The following is a 19203-nucleotide window of genomic DNA, read 5'->3' as shown; positions in this document are numbered from 1 at the left end:
GACCCCTTTGATGCTCCAGAGGCTCTAGCCCTTTGAGTGGGGACTAAGTCAAGGTGGTGTTTTACAGCGGCGTGGTAACAAACCGTGTGGGACCCGCGTTCCAGTTCTTGGCTTCATATAAATGCCTCCGTTGCTTCGTCTTCTACCCTTCCTCCGCGCAAGACAGAGACAGAGGAGAAGTCGAGAAGAGGAGGGTGAGGGGGAAGAGATGTGGCTCTTCTACCTCATCTCGTTGCCCCTAACCCTAGGAATGGTCTGCGTCACGCTCAGATACTTCGCCGGGCCGGACGTCCCTCGCTACGTTATCTTCACCGTCGGCTACGCTTGGTTCTGCTCCCTGTCCATTATCATCCTCGTCCCCGCCGATATCTGGACGGTACTATTTCTTTCTTGTTATTTCTTCTTCTTCTTGGCCTCGATCTGTCGGCACACTGTTTTTCTTTATTTCGTGTATTCACCGATTAATTGAGATATAGTCTAGTTTTGGTCGAGAGGAGCTTGATGCTGATACACGGACTTGGGATTATTCTCCATATGACCGTATCTCTAGGGAACAATTTTATATGTAAATATTGGAGTTCCGGTTTATTTTCTTTGCAAACATAACCACTCATGGAATTGCAGGATTTCGAAACTGTTTCTTGTTTTCTCTTTGATAGAATCATGTACTTTTGTTATCTTTGTGTTTGTCAGGGGGGCAAATGATAATCATTTGGCTATGCGCTGTAGTCTGTAGGAGTGCTTCTGTCCTTGTGTGTGGAATCATTAATCAAGCTACTGTGGTTAATGAAGATTTAGTTTGTGTGGCTAAGAGACCGTTTGCGTAATCGGAGAGTTTTTTTTTTTCAGAGTATAGTAGTCGGAGTAGTCGGTGGATGACGGTACTCGTTGGGATCAATGATTACGTTCTCTTACTTTCATTGAACAGTAATTGTATCACATTTATTCATGGTCTTCGTTGATGGTTCGTGACCAGAGTTACTGTGGGTATTCATACCTGGAGTGACCGCTCATGTGGACTTTGATGTTGGCAGAAGTTCCTATCTGGCGAATTCTGTTGATCCTTGTAGTTCTGCAGCATCTTTCTGAAGTGGTGGAAGCCAATTGTTATTGACAGATAGATCTAACCATTTTAAGTTATATAGTATAAGCATTTGAAGTTGTATGGCTTGAATTGAACCATGGTTCTTTGCAGTTCAATCCTTCTGCAGATGCTCAAAGTTCTATGGCTTTAACTGTTTGAAGTTTGAACAAATGTTTTAGTGCTTCTTGCGCATTTTTCAGACATCCATTTTTCTGCATATATATACGTATATATATTATATATATGTATGTGTGTGTGTGTGTGTGCGTGTGTGTGTGTTGCTTGTTTCGTATGTAAGCATGTTACAGGTTTGTAAAAAATGACTTTGATTTCACGTGCAGACAATTCTGGGCCATGACAAGGGTGGTATGGCATTTTTTTGGGGCTGGTCATATTGGAGCACATTTGCTCTTACTTGGTAGGCATCTGATTACTTGAATTTGATTAAATATTTTGCTGTTCTCGGATACGTACAATAAGTAGTAAGGTCTATTTTCTGTTGATCACTGGCATATTTCTTTTAGCTTTCAGACATTTTGTCCTTCTACACAGCATTTAATTTGATGATGGGAAATCTTGTTGCTTGATTTGTTCTGGAAGCCTTTATGGTCCTTGTAGGCTTTCTTAGGTCTATGCCATGAAAGAATTTAAATTTCAAAGGCTGTGGCGGAGATTTCCCTTTTGTCATCTAGATTATAAAATTTTTTCTGCAAAGATGTACATTTTTCTTTGGTTTTAGGTTATAAAAAACTATTGCAGTGTTACTTAATTTTTTAACTTTCCTTGCTTGGTACTTCGCTCAACATTTTTCATTCCTGGTACTTCCCCTCAGCTAATTTATTTGCTAACGATTAAGGATGCTTGATATTGCACATGCCATGAGATCAGATATGCATAATTTCTAATCTTCTACTAGTTGCCTCCCATCTGTACTCATTTGTCCATTAGATATTTCTGTGCATGAAGGAATTGATGATGTTTATAATTTTATATAAAATGATGCAAGTGGGTTGCTTCCAACATGCATGATGCTCCAGAGAGAAAAGGCACTCCTGGTCATTATCCAACATGCATAGATAATCCATAATTCCCTATGTTCTCTTAGATGGCAATCGTAACACATATGATGAGCACAAAATCTTTGGTTGAACAATTGGAATCTCTAGTCACACCTGTGGGAATTGATGAGAAACCACAGATGGATGATGAAGACGAACACATGACTGCAATTACATGCTACAACAAGCATTAGAATGGGATAAGCTGTTTGGACTTTGGTGGATTGTCTACAAGATTTTGTTGATACCAAGATGACGAACAATGTTTGCTTGACTTCCTAACTTTTTCTGTTGCTTTAAGATAATAGTGCTACAAGTATTAAGAGCTCATTAATTTTTTTTAATGGTTAATGAAATAACTGTAACTCCTTAATTCATTAACTGTGATGATTTTAAAGAACTAATGAATGAAATTGAAGGCAACGATTGCACAAAGAAATTTGATGAAGGGTTAAAAGAGTTAGAGACTAAAGTTGGGCTGGATGAGTTCCTCTCTGAGTTGCACAAGAGATAAAGTACTTATTTGGAGATGTGACATTATTGACTAGTTTTAGTGTATATATAGCCTTTATGTACGATTGACCACAGAAACGAGTTGTTTGACTCTAGGCTGACCCTCAAACTGAGACACACTCAACTGAAATTGCATACTAATTACCTTTTCTGAGTTGTATTCTCCTACATCAGTGAACAACCCAAAATGGAATATTTGAAGCATTTATTGACCTATTATAGAAAGTGAAAGTTAATTGTGGCATCAGCTTGATATACACCAATACTTGAACAACCAACTCCACAATTTTCTGCCTTGTCCTGCCTCATGTCACTCCTGCAGTGTCTGCTATTTTGCATGAAAGTACTTTAGATAAACTTACTCTAGAGGAGTGTGTGTCAAAATTTGCATCATCTTTGCCCTCTTTATCGGGTTTACCATTCATGATTTACTTACCGAAACTATTACTTCATTCCATTGAATACTTTTAAAGAAGAGAAATGTCCTGCTTTAGAGCTTCTGCATGGATCCATTATGAAGGGCATGGAGAGGGACCACTTGCTTGGCACTCATACAAAGCAAGATTAATCATAGACCATGAAGGCAAATCAACTTATAGATTGACCATGGCAAGTGGATAATGTCCTATTGTTGCATCAGTCACTAACTTCCTTTATTTGCTGGGCATTCAGGTGGTTCCATCTTTCTATCTATGTATCTATACTGAAATATATGGCTTTGTCCTATACTGATTACTGGAGTTCAATCTTGAACATTTCTATTGTCAAAATCTATCTCTAAGATTAAGAATAAAATGTAAATTGGGTCTCTTTCTTTAGGAGGACTTCTGGTAGCACAAGTTTGTTAATGCATGAGTCGAAGGCACAATGCATTATTAAGATTCATAGTTGAGATGGTTCTAGGTGAGGGGTGCTATCTGTTCATTCTGTTGCTTGCTTCTGAAGATCTAACTTGCTTGTTGTTAGTCCGTGATCATGATGTTCTTGTTGCATCCGCTAGTGCATAGAACTTGTTTCACCCTTTCAGTGTTGTGAAAGGTCAGTTTATTTTTCCGAGTTCCCCTGTACAACAAGGTTTCTTCATAGCATATAGTTGTTCTTGGTGCAGCAACTCCTCTCTTCAAAAGGTCTCTTTATAGCACTATAGTTGTTGTTGGTGCAGGGTGGCGTGGCTCCTTAACGTCTTTTCAATCTTTCTGAGTGAAGCATTTAAACATTGACAATGCAACAAACCTTGTATTTTTTGGTGGTCAAATTTGGTCATTTAATATGTGCTTTCTCCTGTTAGCTGCTATGCTATTTTCTTGGTCACATTCCCATGAATTTTGAGTTATCTAAGTTCTGCTGCTTTTTTTACTCCATATATTTCATATGCTGGAATTTGTCTAAGCAGGGCTGTGGTGCCTACGATCCAGGGTTATGAAGATGCAGGTGACTTCACTGTGAAAGAAAGACTTAAATCCAGTATACAGGCAAACCTTGTCTTTTATCTTAGTGTTGGCTCGATTGGTCTTTTTGGAGTAATCCTACTCATTGCCATGCACAAAATGTGGTAAGATATGTACCAAATTCTTAATTTTTAACCTCTTCTTTTTTTCCTTTGATGGCTAAGCAGTTTTTGTGGATTCCTTCCTCTTGTTTCTCTTTTTTAAGAATAGGTGCATGGCCTTGGTCATGCTATTTGAAGTTTATCACCTAGTGCTGCATCAATGATTGAAATGGTTTATTGGTTGTCTGTAACTTGATTAAGCATCTATTTATGATTTTAGCTTGTCTATTATTGAAATTTATAACTTGTCCCCATAGTGATCTAATTTTCTTTCAGTTCTTTGGTTGTTGCTATTGAAGCAGAATATTGTGACATAGTTTTTTTGATGACTATAAAGGACTATTGGAGGACCGAGTGAAATACAATAATTTCTATGTTTGGATTACGGAACACTAGGCAGATGAAAGTAGTCACTCTTATAGACTTATTAAGGCATCAAGCTAGAAATTTTATTATTGGAGTTATAGTATCTGGAAGCCTTTTCTCCAAAAAGCTAGTTAGCAAGTTTCACATATTGACCAGGACTATCTTAGTTCATCAGTCGTCTGTTAAAGGATCAATGCCTTTGTTGCTTGTGTTCATGGTATAGTGTGCAAGCAGTATTTCTATGTAAACTATCATATTGTAACAAGTTACATAGTGTGACTATGAAAGAAAATGATTTGACATGCTCCTTAAACTAGTTTCAGGGGCATAACTTTGCCATGTCAGGTCTTACTCACCATACATCACCTTAAGCATGTGTTACCATATGATATGGGTTGTATTTTGTAACTTACACTTTGAATTTTGAAAACATAAGAATGTGTCAAAGAAGTTCTTTTCTTTTTTTCAACTTACAGTTGCATAAATTTCTTAAGATTAAATTCAAGTTCAACATGTAAGGCTTTCTTACACATTCAAAGTAAAAATGTAAAATTTAGGGGTGATTCCATGCAACAAAAATAGAACTCTCAATTTTGTTATAAGAACCTATGTTTGTTCTGAAAATTAAAAACAAGATTAAATTTTTATGTACATTAAGTTGCTTGAAAACCTCAAATAGATAATGAGAACTTGTTTATGACCCATTTAAGTATTGGGAGTGCTTTAAGTGGTCAAGTCTGATTATTGCTAATGAAACTATGTATTTGTAGGTAACATATATTTGTATATTTTATATATAAGAAACTCATATTTTTTAATATCTTTTTCTTACTATTTTGTATTTTTCTATTTTTTTGAAATGTTTGTGAATTTTCAAGGTTAAAAATTAAATTTGCAATTTTTTGCATTATATTATGTTACTTGTCTAACTTTGGACACAATGAATGCGGTTACATTATGCATTTTACAACATTGGTTGCAACTTCATCTTCAAGTTGTTTAATGAAGTCCTTGTTGGGAGTACCTTCTTATAATTGTCCTTGTTACTGTGTGCGATTGGATTGAGTGCAGGAGTCAAGGGATTGTTGGGTTGGCTATGGGATGTTCCAATACCTTTGGGCTTGTTACTGGTGCTTTTCTATTGGGATTTGGTTTAAGTGAGATACCAAAGAGCATTTGGAGGAATGCGGATTGGGCAACTCGTCGAAAAGTTCTTTCCCATCGGGTAGCAAAAATGGCTCTCAATCTTGACAATGCCCATCAGGAGTTGTCTAATGCAATTGTGGTTAGTACAATATCAATCACTTTATATATATACGCACACAACATGCATACACTTTTCACTTGGTTCTAATTTTATTATGTGTGATATTACGTTGACTTTTTTAGCAGACTTCTTTATGCTTGAGTGTGAACATGAGTCCTTGCCCAGTACGTTGGCCGGTTGAGCACTCAAAGTCATAATTGTGGGTTGACTTGGGCTAGAGTGCTGTCTGGTCTACGATCCTAAACTTCTAGCAAGTCAGGTCTGGTCTATAATGCCAAACAGAATAACCCATATAAGCCTCACTAGGCCTGAACACAATTTTCCTTTGTCTCCGTTCGTACCTTGGCCTAATTGATTAAACATTAGTGTTAAATATACTCTTTAATCGCATGCAGCTTTGAATGTTACCAAATGAACAACTTCCATGAATTCTAGTACTTAATGTTTTAGGGAAGGTACCAAAGATTGTCTAGACTGGAAAAGGAAACTTGAAGGAACTAAATATATATATTTGCCTTATCTGAGTATCCTCATTAGATTAAGAAGCAATCTATTGAAGAGTTCAACTGTTTAGCTCTTCAGCTTTTTCATTTTCTAGATCACAGTCTTTGGTTACTTTCCTAAACCATAGATGGTGGATAATTTCCAAGTCGTAGAAAGTGGTCTTGTGGTAAAATACACAACTGCATAGGATTGAAGCGAATGTACTTAATCCATAATGTTCCATTAATTAGTGCAATGTCACAAACCAAGACAAAGGAAAAGCTGATTCAGGCTTAAATAGGTTATAGTCTATGTCACATAGGTACGGGTGCCGGTGCGGGTACGGGTATGGACTATTTTCAAAAACCTTGGGTGCAGGGGTACGCCTGTATATATATATATATATATATATATATATACATATATATATATAAACAAAAATAAATACTTAGAAAATATATATCAAAATAAAAAATATGTATCAACATAAACAAATAAACAACATAGAAAATATATATCAACGGCTCTTGGAACAGTGTATTTAAGATACTTATGAAAAACTTTAAAAATATGGACAACCGAGCAGCCCCCTAGACAGTCAAATATGAACATCAGTCGAATTTTCACATCCAAAACACGGCTCAACATTGTGGAACTAGAATCTAAGCGCTAAATGCTGAATTGGAATGACTCAGTTACATAAAATGCAGGATTTAGGCACCAAATACAGAAAATATTGGAACCGTTCAACATTGTGGAGCATGGTTGCATATAAATGTAAAAGAGAAAGGGCAGACAATATGATTTTCGAAAAAAAAAAAGAAGATTAAAAATGACGAACCAGTAAAAAAGAAAAACATAAATACTACTAAGAACAACAATAAAAAGAAAAATAGTTCATGCAGCAAGGTCGTTGGAGGTTGTCAGAAGTCGCTGGACGTTGCCGGAGATCCTTGGAGGTCGACAGAAGAAATATCGCTTAATCAGCCAACCTTGGACCAAATCGTTTTCGCCGTCACCGCAGGTTGCTGGAGGTTGCCGTAGGTTGCTGGAGTTCTTCCTCAGCAAACAGCGGTGGAGAAGAGCAAAACAGAGCCCTCGCTGGAGTTTTGTCGAGGCTCTTTGTTTAAAGGAAATACGAAAACAAAAAACAAAAAAAACCCTAAGTTTTGGATGAAAATAGACTCATTCAACATTGACCGAGTCTGTTTTTGGACGGATACGGACCGGTGTTGACTCGTACCGGGGCCGTGTCCGACAGCGTACCCGTACCGGTGTCGCACCCAACCGGTATGGGTACTCTACCAAAATTAACGTACCCATGTTACATAGGACCGGCCAGTCTTGTTAGTGGGTTCAAGTTTGAGTTATGAACACCCTTAATCATACTTCCTAGTTCCTGTAATCCTATTATGTTCATATCGCCCATTTTGGTTTTAGAAGTATACTGTTATGTCAATCAGTTGATAGTGCCTTGTGACCAGTTGCAAACGTGGGGACAAAAGGGGATTGCAAGAGAAAGAACTGTATATATGCTTTTTGACATTTATTCATTTTGCAAAATAGGTTTTAGTCTTTTAGAGATACACTTCTTCATCAATTGATAATGCCTGTGTACCAGTTACAAATGTAACAACAAAAGGGGATTGCAAGAAAAAGAAATGTATATGCTTTTTGATGTATACTCCTTTTGCAAAATAAGCAGTGTTTGGAACTCTTGTCAGTTGTTGAGCTCAAGAGAATGAACATGTACCATATTATGAGTTCAAGTTTTCTTCTTCCCTCTTAGTATATTAATTTACTTTCCATATCCTGTTATTGAGTTGATGGTCTTGAGTCTCTTGACAACATCATAGAAGAATGTGCTTTATACTTCTATGATCTGATTGCTTATATTGGCTTTTGTTGTATTGCTGATACATTGTCAAGAGGTTCTTTTCAAGCAGAAATTCCTGATTTTTGGTCCACAAGTCAATCTTTTAAATTATGGATTAAATATCTGAATCATGATCCCAATATTTTCAGAAAGTCACCGGTAAGAAATGCTCCTTTTTGCTATCTGAGCATTTGCATCTCTTGAAATTTATGCCTGAAATTATGTAAAATTTAGAATTCACTATCTGCTCCAAATGTTATTCCATCAGCCTTTTTGAACAATAATATTATCTACTATGTAAGTGGTAGCTAGGTTCTAGCAACAGAAGTACATTATATCTAGCTGATGATAACCCCTTTTTCTTTGGACTTTGGTTCCATCCGTTATGATGCTTAGCAGAATCAAATATCTGGATGCTTTTTCCGTTGAACTGTGATATACTGCAGGAATATTGCTAAGTGAACCCACAGGGTTTTTCTTCTTTTCTTATGCTTTTGAAATTGTTTCTTTACTGTTCTGCAGGTTGCCCAAGCGACATCAAAACAAATGTCCAAACGTGATCCTTTGAGACCCTATATGGATGTTATCGATGATATGTTGCACCAGGTGGTACTCCCATCACCTGTCTGTAGCATTTCTGCACAAACGAACTTTGATTTCTTCGAAGTAAAGTAACAAGGATTGCTTTTCTTAGTAATTGTTGATTGTCCTTGATTACTTTCAGTTTAAAGAAGACCCAGGTTTCAAACCAACAGGAGGTAGATTGGGAGAAAACGACATGGACTATGATGCAGATGAAAAGTCAATGGCTACACTTAGAAGGCAACTTAGGATAGCTCAGGAGGAATACTATAGATATAGAAGGTATTTTTTCAAATAAAGTGGTGGTGTTCCATGAAGTCTGACAAGTCAATTAGTATAATTTTTTGGAATGTGAATAGGATACTCATAATTATATGGACTGTATGTCATGAGTTGCACATGAAAGATCTTCTAATTTGGATGGTCAAGTTGGTGTCTATTAAGACTCTTTTGGTTTTGATGTTGTGATGACATTTTCATGACTTTGATTCTTGTGTCATTTGTATTTGTTAATCCTTTTGGTTATTTTTTCTCTTTATATTTTTTGCAGTGAATACATGAAATATGTCACTGAGGCCCTTGAATTGGAGGACGCCATAAAAAATTATGAGCATGGGAGTGAAACAAGATGGTGAGTTTCTGGCTTCTTTGTTTCTCTTTCATTTATTCCGCATGTCATTATACATCTACGATACCTTGATTCAGTGCTCCAACTGCAAGTACTGGTAAAATATTAACAAAGCCAGTTTTCTGATGATGCTTGTATTGGTTGTACAGTTCATTCTTCATGACAGCTTTTCTAGTACTTCACTTGAACCAGAATTATTTGCTTATTCTCTAAACTAATGAAATTGGTTTCCTAGGACCTTCTCTCAAATAGTTTGATTTTATGTTTCCCTTACTGGACTTTTCACAGGACAATTCCTGCCCTTGCTTGTCTATGTTATATTTAATTTATATTGTTGTTGCAGGAAATACGTTTCAAGTTTGAGACCTGCTCGCACTGGCACCCTTGCACCATTCCTGGATACTTTAGGTGAGTTTGTGCATAATTGTGTCACTAATTGAATGCTTGACGTGAAGAACTAATAGCTACTGACTGATTCAAGTCCCATTTTCAGAGGGTTGTGTTGACCTTGCTTGGGATTATAGCGTAGGTACTAGCATTTGCCTTCTCCATATGTAGGCGGATTAAAAAACATTTATGCGCACTTTCTTTACTTTTTTCGGATTGTGGGAGCTATTATGTGATAGAATTAGTTGTGAATGATCTGCATATCTGCCTATGTAGTCAAAGTGATGCAGTGGGGAAGAGGACTGCTCCTCTAATCCACGATCAATACCTAAATTGAACTAAGGAAATCAAAAGGAACATGAAAAGGAATAGAAATACCTGATACAAGGGAAACTCAAAGAAGATTAGGGTTTCACTGATTCCAAAAACAAATTATAAATGAGACTCTAAACGTCTTTATATAGCCTAAAATGGACCCCTGGATCTGGATCCCAAAAACTATAAATTAAAAATCCAAACACTCTTATTGCTCCGCTCCTGCATCACAAAGTGTGCCTGGGAACAGTTTTTTTTTGTTTGAGGTGCCTAGGGGCCTAAGTCTAAAGCGTTTGGGCTGCTGCCGACCTAGGCTCTTGGCAGCAGCCCAAACGCTTTAGGTTTAGGCCCTTAGGCACCTCAAACCAAAAAATGTCATTACACTAAAAGTCAAATTCTTTTGTTTGTGCTATGTTTTAGACTTTTAGTATACTCTGAGGTGGATTTTTTTTCAAAATTCCATTTTTCTCCTTTTCTTATTTTTCTTCTTCCTTTTTTCTCTTTGTCTGCATATTTTATGTCAAATAGGACTGACTAGGCCTCGGCTGCATTTTCCAATGGCCTTGCCACCTAGTCTCTCCTAGCGCTTTTAACTGCATATTATAACGTCACTTGGCCTTTTCTGTCTGTCTTTCTTGTGGTTTCTCCTCTTGTATTACAAATGTGATATGGCTAAAATCTCATCATTTTATCACAATAATATCATTATGTAGCATTGTGTTCAGGGGCAAGAAGTTTGATTTTTCTACTTCAATGTTAAATGACATTTCAACTTACTCTAACAACTCAATCTATTTACCTCACTATAAACTTGAAGTTGTGTTGTTTTGTAATTCTCGAAAATTCTAGGGATTCAAGCTTCAGAGTGAATGCTTTTGCATGAAAGAAATCCATAAAATGGGTTCTTTGCTTTGTCCCATTGTACTATTTTTTGTGTTATTCACGAAATGGACCTATTACGGTTGGCAGATGCCCAGAATTAGTTTCATGGAAAATTTTCCTTGCAAGTTAGCTGCTGAAAACTAATAACCCCTTTTATGCATTTGAATGTTAATCCACTAACTGTTTGCCCCACTATTGATATATTCTGCAGAGTGGTTTTGGCGCTGCATCCTACGGAAGCATCTTGAAAAATTGGTCGCTGTCTTGCTTGGGTGTTTATCTGCTGCCATTCTTCTAGCAGAGGCAACATTGCTTCCTGCTGTTGATCTGTCTCTTTTCTCCATTCTCATAAAAACAGTTGGAAAGCAAGAGATGCTTGTTCAGGTAATTTCAGGTTTCATGTTCTTCATTATCCTGATGTGTTCTATTGTGCTATTATTAGCCTTAATCTTCTCCGTTTCATTGTATCAAGAGGGCAGATCTGAGGTAGGCGGTCTCTTTGTGTGGGATTGTGGTTCTGGCAGTTAACTTAGGTCTTTTGGACTTAAATTTATCTAATATTCTAGCATCCCATATCTGTTCTCTTTGTCATGCCACATGTTTCTAAAATGGCACAAATAGTATCTGGCCATTTAGTCTCGTTCTTGTAGTGCAGCAATAGCCTTTTAAATGTATGGCTTTGTTAACTTGATGAAATCTGGTGCAGATTGTTTCATTTGTTCCCTTAATGTACATGTGTATTTGTACATATTATTCCTTATTCAAGATCGGGATGCTGACGTTTTACTTTCTGACTCCACGGCAAACAAGTGCAGTGAGCTTGCTTATGATATGTTCGTGAGTATCTCCTTGATGAAGATAGAGTTACAAATGGGTTTTTCTGTTTTCTGTTACACTTTGCAGTTATTCTAATGTCCATGTAATGCCTCTGGTAGTATGGTCGCTCGGTACGCCCCTCCAATATCTTACAACTTTCTAAATCTCATCCGGCTTGATGGAGATGCAAAAACCACCTTTGAAATGGTCAGTTTGTTTCTTGTTGCCTATTAAAACTATATGGTGTCTGATACTTTGGCTCTGCAAGCTTACAAAATCTTAGAATCTTATTCCTTGGCACTGACCTGTTTTGGTGTAAGATTTCGTTAAAAACTTAAAGCCTATCTTGTCAACTGCTGATATATTGTTTGTAACTTTGTAATTCAACCTTCCTGGTGTTTCTTTTACAGAAATAAAGTTAACTTTTTTCCTTTTCTTTGGATTAAGGATGTGTAAATTTAGAATCAGGAAAAGGTGACATATATACATGCAAGGGGCTATTATACATTTTTCTTTTAGCTGATTACTGGAGTTCTTCGTTAATAAGACCTGGAAGGGTGGTGCTGATGGGGGTGCAATTGTACTTTGGTTTAGGTGGGGAGCTTTTCTTTTTTCTTTTTTTCCTGGGTTCTTGTGGGAGGGACTAGAGCTTGGAACACTTGAACATGCAGTACCTGCATTCTACTTTTCACATATATTTGCAACCATTGGAAGGGGACGATCTGGTCTTCACTCTAGGACCTCTCTCTCTCTCTCTCTTTTTGTGGAAATTCATACTTGATGTAATATGGAATATCAACCAAAAACAGCTCACGCCTGGTGAAACAGTTTTCATCCTTTTGCTTATGCCTTTTACATCAAACATTTAAGGACCCTAATTTCATCTTTGGTTATGACTTATGAGAAACCGTATCTGCTTAATTTATTAAGTTGTTCCTATATATGTGAGCAGAAGACATAACTGAACCCTCTTTCTTTCATATATCAGATCGAACATAGTTTGAAATTCATGCATTCCTGACCTGTTGGCCCTGGTAGTACCGTAGTATAGTCAAAATTAACAACTCTCCCATTCTAGGTCCATGCATGATTTTGCACGCTGCCAACATTGTCAACACTGAACAGCTTTTCGCTTGCCAACTGAATATTGTCATCATCTTACTGTTACGCAGCAATGCCTGTGATACTAGGTCATTTGCTGCCACCATGTCATGATCATCGTCCTCTTTATAAATCTTGCCTTTGCCAGTCATCAATGCACCAAAACAGCACAGTATCATTTGGTATTATTGCTAATTATTATTGTTATGAGAATTCTGTGTTATCCTCAATGTTTTATGCCTGTCTTCATTACTAGTATTCTGTGTTTATGACCCTTGGTGTATCATCATGATGACCGCCATACGCTTGTATCGACAATGAAACATGTAAAATTCTCATAACTAAAAACCATTTTTTTCCAACGAGTCAAAAGGAAAACCCGGACGTGACCAGTGGTTACACCCTTACAGGGAACCTTCCTGACGCTAGGAAGTACACCTTGTTTCAGCTTGTGCAAGGAGATGATGCCCATGGGAGATGAACCATGACTTCCCACCTGATAGCCACGGTCATCTCCCACTGCACCAACCTCCTGAGCCAAGCGCCATATACGTTTCTTGTGATGGATGCTCCCTTTCCTGACAATACGTGCTGACAATTCTTTTTGTGATGGGTCCTCCCCTTTGTTGACCTTAGTTGCTGACAAATCTCTGCCAATACTCCAAATCTCTCTAGGGTGTCAACTTTTTACTTTCGTAGAGCCTGATTCTTTCCATTTGGGAAATCAAAGGATCATCTTGTTAACTCTTTATTTTTTGCAGAGGATGGGAAACATTGATGATGCAGTGCCATTTTTTGGGCGTGGGTTTAACAGGATTTACCCACTGATTATGGTTGTTTACACATTGCTGGTTGCCAGCAACTTTTTTCATAAAGTCGTGAATTTTTTTGGCAACTGGAAAAGGCTCAGTTTTCAAAATGAGGCTGAAGATATGGATGGGTTCGATCCATCAGGAGTTATCATCCTGCAGAAGGGTAAGCTCATCATGGTGTTGATAATTTTTTGTGTTCCTTGAATTTGGATTTAGCGGAGGAGCTATCAAAAATTTTTCTGGAGAGATTTGATAAATCTTGATGATTAGTATCAGTTCTGCAAAATGACGACGATTAGCACATATATGGCTTGTAAAACCCTGCTGCTCACTAATGGCTGCAGTGATTACCTGTTTGCATATTTAATTTTAAAAAATCGACAAGATATGCACTCCAGTGAACATGTTAATGAGTGTCTTTTGGTTGAAAGGTGTCGGATAAAAACCACGTGAATTTATATTACAATTTACAAATGTATGCAGACAAAAGAACATGACGTTGTATTGTTTTTCTTTCCCAAATGTTTTCAGAGAGATCCTGGCTCCAGCAAGGTTCGAGTATTGGGGAGAGTATTGTTCCATTGGTTAGAAACTTCAACGCTGTTAGTGCAGATATAGAATCTGGTACTGTGCCTGTGGTATGTTTCTTTCTACAACAGAGGATTCATGCCCTCTATTTTTTTTTCCACATTTCATGCAGAAATCCAAGTTTTCTTAGTCCTTTTTCGTTCACCATCTACTTGAATTCGATTAAACAAAGATTATGAAGCCTGTTTTCACTGTAGAGTGGAAACCATTTGACAGTTGATATTTCTGAGTTTTTGGAACTTGCTGTTAAATGACTCTAGGAGCAGGTTGGCCAATGAATATATATTTGCTGTTTCAGTAGTCGAATAATTTAATAATGTATCGGCAGTTTGGCTGTAGAGTAGCATTCTAACAAACTTTTTTTTTTCCCATGGTGGCGTCCAGGGATCTGCCAGAAATGAAATCAAGTCACTGACGGCAAGTTTATCAAGGCATGATGGTAGTGGTTCTCAGTCAAGGACTTTTGAGGATGAGAACCGAAGATATAACAGTCGCCGTGAAGGCATTGAAAGAAAATACGGCGCTTTGAAAGGTCAGCAACGAAGAGATTCCAAGCCTTCTTTCTCAGTCTCTCTGCTTGAATCTGGCAACTCCAGAGATGAACACAACTCAAAAGTGACGACGAGCAGTTCGTCTGGACTCTCAAATACATGGGCTTCAATGAAAACTAATTTCCAGAATTTCCGAGCAAACTTAGATGCCAAGGGATTCATGCAGCTGCGTCAAACTCGAGAATCGAAACCAAACTCTGACGTCCCAGAAAAATCCCTGGATGAGATATTTAAGAAAATAAAGAAACCTCCGGAGAACAGAGGTGATGAGTTTTGAGTACCGTTATGCCGTGGGCAACGCAATGTCCAGGGCCGCTAGATAATCGCCAAAAGCTCTACCGAGTAATGAGGTTAACTGATCGTTCCTTCCACCAATATGTGAAGATCCGGTTGATTGCCAAACTCATTAAATTAATTCATTGAGATCCATACATGGGGAGGGCAGTATTCTAAGGGAACCCGATCCCAAAATTGCATAAGCTTGGAGGATTATCCTGACGAACTCGGCAGAGATTGCAAGATACATGCCCGGGATCCAACTCGTCAGAGCATGTTTTCAAATTAATTTTCTGCTTAAAAAGTTCGTGTGAAAGGTGTTCATATCGATTGAATCGCTTCATTGTACAGCTTCTTCACAGCACAGTGGTGATGAATATTTCTAGGAGTTCTAGTGTACAAGCTCTGTTCATCTCTATTTATTTCATTTTCGTTAGTGTTGTGATGCGAGAGAAGATGTCGAAAGGGTCTGATACTAAATCCATGGGTCTGCATCCTCTGGTCTATGCGTTTCATGGGAAAGGTTGGTGGTGGGTTCGGATGACACAAATGTGGGTCTGCACGACAGCCACGTCCAATGCTGAAGGAGCTGTCTCTATTACACGAGTCAGGATGCTGGTATTTCTTTGGTTTGTCGATCTTTTGGAGGTGCGTTTTTTTTTTTGTCAGCTCAGCCTAATTGAAATCTTGTACATGTGGACATGGGCTTTTGCTTTTCTTGTCGACAACTTTTTGGATTTTCATGACGCGCTTATGGTCTTTACTCATTAAGTCTGGGGAGTGGTGCCCCCTCCACGTGAAAGTCTGTGGGGAATTGGTACCTGCTGGTTCCACCTGGATAATTGGGAGGGTGGCCTATTAAATGATCTTTGACCTCGGGAAACAAGATGGAGATAGATAGAGTCCTCGGCCCGTTCAAATGAACCAGTTTGTCGGATGGCCGAACGAAGAATTGAGGCTTATCTTAGTTTCACAGTTTTCTTGTGCGTTTCAAACTTTTACTCTTAAGAAAAATGACTGATAACCCGGTGGCCAGTGCCGAGACTGCAATAAAAGATACATACTTGATACTTTCCCTCACAGAAATTGCCGACCTTGTTCCCTTCTAAAATGAATCGCCTGATCTTGTTTTTGCTCGACTTCTTTTTTTCGAGGTAGGAAGCTTACAGTTCGGGTATTGACTTGCCTTTTTCTTGACTTTTGCTGACCACTTATTTTTTGTGATTTATTTGTTCCTAAATGGCATTGCTAAGCGGCAAAAAACGACTCACCAGGTATCTTCAGGCGTTTGAATGACAATTTAATGGCACTATAGCGAGCTTACTCTTAGTTCAGAATGAGAGAGAGAGAGAGGGTTTATGGCCGTAAGAGGTGCACTTGTGGTCTGTGAGAGGCAAAAATAAGGTTGAAACGGTTTGAATTTTGACTTCCTAGATGCATGGAAAATTGTATTTAAACAGATAAAAATGGAAAACTATCTCACAGCCACATCCCTGTCAATATTAAGCTACTGTACCAGATGGCCTGCAAAATTTACGACTTAGGTCGGGCGACGGACAACCCGCAAAATTCGCGACATATGAAAACTTCTCCTACCTGGGCAACAGATTTTTATTTAAGTCCTTTAAATTAAAGAGGTCAAGAGCTCGGTTGCGCTTCTTGTAATGTAGAGAAAACAAAAAAGTGAATAAGTGAAACCCAGCCTTCCCATCAAACAAAAGAAAACAGTGAAGAAGTTCCAAAACAAAACAATGTTGTCAAGCATATCTGGAAGTCAAGTTCATCAATGTTCAACCCTTTATATGCATGACAGTGTATTACCGATCGTGTCGTATTGTTGAACAATCACCACGCGTAAAACCTAATATTCAGTTGATAGAAAAGTAAAAAATTAAGTGCCTCTAAAAACCATCGATGAATTTCATTCGAGCACAAAAGGTAGAATTTAAGCAAATTGGAAGGAATACGTATTTAGAGTTTGTATGTCAAGCCTGCATGCTTTGACCGAAAGCATGGAGTGAAGACGAAGAAACAGGTAGCCACATATTCGAAGCAGATCCAGTCAGGTCAACACCTTTCCGAGAGACCGACTTCAACGGGCACCTCTGCTTTTGCACCACTACACTTTCCGTGGAATGGCTTCAACATTTTCGTCAAGAGCGATTGATTATTCATTTCTCTGCCATATCTTCATGATTTTCCCTTTGTAATGACAACTGAAAGAGATCTGTTATTCTTGTCAAAAACATCTGGACATATTTGTTTCCGCGATTAGTGCGATTCGCACTATAAGCACAAATCTTGCTACCAATTAATTGACTTCATAATGCCGAGGTGGCAGTGGGACTATCCATTTTTAGACCCCGTCAGATCTGGTGAGCATAGAAAATTAATCTTCTGGAAAATGAATCTTCCAAATCAATCTCCTAATTCCTATGTAAAAAATATGCCAGGCGAATTTGGTTTAATTATTTAAATGATTCATTTAATTTTTGGAGGGAGGCTAAGTTATGATTGGTGGCATACCGGGGGGAATGGATTATAAGTCAAGGCTGTTCGTTCAGTTTATATCGGTGCTAAAGTCTGTGGGCGTTTCATTAAGTTTTAGATATATTTTTTGCTAAAAAAATATTGTTTAGAGTTTCGCTTGTTAAAAAAAATGGTGTAAGATGAACTCAAGTTTACTGTTCAATCGACCCAAATTAGGACGACAACAGATGTTCAGATACAAACTTTAAGATATGAAAACAAAAGGCAAAAAGATAAGATAGCTCTGCGTCATGTTTTGAATCGAAGTAATATTTTACACGTACGGTTCCAAACGGCCGTCGGGATGGAGAGAGAGAGAGAGAGAGAGACGTGCAAACTGCAAAGAACTCCTTTGTCCAAATTCACAAGAAAAAGTTATTGAATCTTCGCATGATCGAACTTTTATAGACTTTCCGCACTTAAGACAGAATAATCTCTTAAAAGTTGTTCGTTCAAACCCCTAAAATATTGGCGACTACCTCCAGAGACAACAAAAAGAAAAAAATAGAGAGTTCAGGGAGACAAATAAAACATATGGTAAACACTGTGGATCCTACATATTGTATAGATACAAATTTCTTACAGTCGCCGAAGACGAATGAAAAATGAAATAAGAGAGCAAAAAGAGAAGGAGAAAGGAAAAATCAGGGAAAACCGCCCACTTGCCTTCATTCTCAACGAACACCAAGAAAGGCGATATCCTTCACCGTCTTGGACTGCCCAAATCGCCATGTCCGCCCTTTCCCTTTCCCCTTCCCCTTCCCCTTCTCCTCGGCCGCCTCCTTCCTCCCCTTCATCATCAGCATTGACCACAACCCACCGCCGCCTGCGCCACCACCGACGGTCTTCTTCGTCGGCTCTGCCGCGACCGGTCTCTTCACCTCATACGCTGCCGACCTGCTCCTCCTAAGCGGCCACAACCTCCCCGCCCTCTCGGACAACCGCGTCCCCTCCTTGCTCATCAGGGACGACGGCCCCGGCTCGTGCTCCTCCCCCTCCTCGTGTGGGGGGGCCCAGGAAGAAGCTGGCGGAAGAGGAGGAGTCGAGCGAGTAGAGGACTCGGAAGAAGAGGGGGAGTAGGAGTAGTGGGAGTAGGAGGTGGAAAGGGAGGCGGAGGAGTAGGAAGAGGGCTTACAGTGGGAAAGATGTACGAGCCGCTCCTTGAGGCAGACGGAGCAGACGCCCGGAGATGGACGCCGGTCCGGATGTTTCAGGCACCTTCCTTGCATATCCGACGGCCATGCCATCGCCATGTCTCTCTCTCTCTCTCTCCACTTCTCTTCTCTCAGTCTGCGGAGGCGTGGTGGCGTGAGGGAGGAACTTTATAGAGGGGGAAGCAGAGCAGCCCGGTTGCTTGAACGGCGGGGCGTGGAGGGCAATCGGGCAGATGATTGCGGGCCTTGACGGTTGCGTACGACGTACAAAAGGAGACGGTCTCTTCCCGGTTTCCACTTCAACTGGGCCCACCAGGGGCTTTGCTTTGGCTGCGGCTTTCGTGGCGGTGGCTTTCTCTTTGCTTCTTCCCGGTCAAATCGCACGC

At 39.0% G+C, this 19203-nt stretch overlaps 2 protein-coding genes across 4 annotated transcripts; one reads left to right on the top strand and one right to left on the bottom strand.

The window, feature by feature from the left end:
* Positions 1–156: 156 nt before the first annotated feature.
* LOC116258978 (uncharacterized) lies at positions 157–15774 on the top strand. Of its 3 annotated transcripts, none has more exons than XM_031636539.2 (14): positions 157–376; positions 1426–1502; positions 4049–4207; positions 5642–5855; positions 8719–8802; positions 8921–9060; positions 9329–9409; positions 9750–9814; positions 11202–11374; positions 11697–11827; positions 11926–12013; positions 13669–13882; positions 14251–14357; positions 14692–15774. In XM_031636539.2, the coding sequence occupies exons 1-14, from the start codon at positions 209–211 to the stop codon at positions 15133–15135; spliced, it is 2145 nt and encodes a 714-aa protein (XP_031492399.1). In that variant the 5' UTR covers positions 157–208; the 3' UTR covers positions 15136–15774. The 3 variants fall into 3 exon arrangements, with proteins under 3 accessions (XP_031492399.1, XP_031492396.1, XP_031492400.1); XM_031636536.2 differs by having other exon boundaries at positions 8719–8805; XM_031636540.2 differs by having other exon boundaries at positions 314–376; positions 4071–4207; positions 8719–8805.
* Positions 15775–18181: 2407 nt separating this feature from the next.
* LOC116259113 (uncharacterized) lies at positions 18182–18999 on the bottom strand. The gene has a single exon (XM_031636756.2). The coding sequence runs from the start codon at positions 18914–18916 to the stop codon at positions 18338–18340; it is 579 nt and encodes a 192-aa protein (XP_031492616.1). The 5' UTR covers positions 18917–18999; the 3' UTR covers positions 18182–18337.
* Positions 19000–19203: the final 204 nt, after the last annotated feature.

Source organism: Nymphaea colorata, chromosome 8 (assembly GCF_008831285.2).
Source record: "Nymphaea colorata isolate Beijing-Zhang1983 chromosome 8, ASM883128v2, whole genome shotgun sequence".
Classification (NCBI taxonomy): Eukaryota; Viridiplantae; Streptophyta; class Magnoliopsida; order Nymphaeales; family Nymphaeaceae; genus Nymphaea; species Nymphaea colorata.
This window is presented reverse-complemented; position numbering and strand designations above follow the sequence as displayed.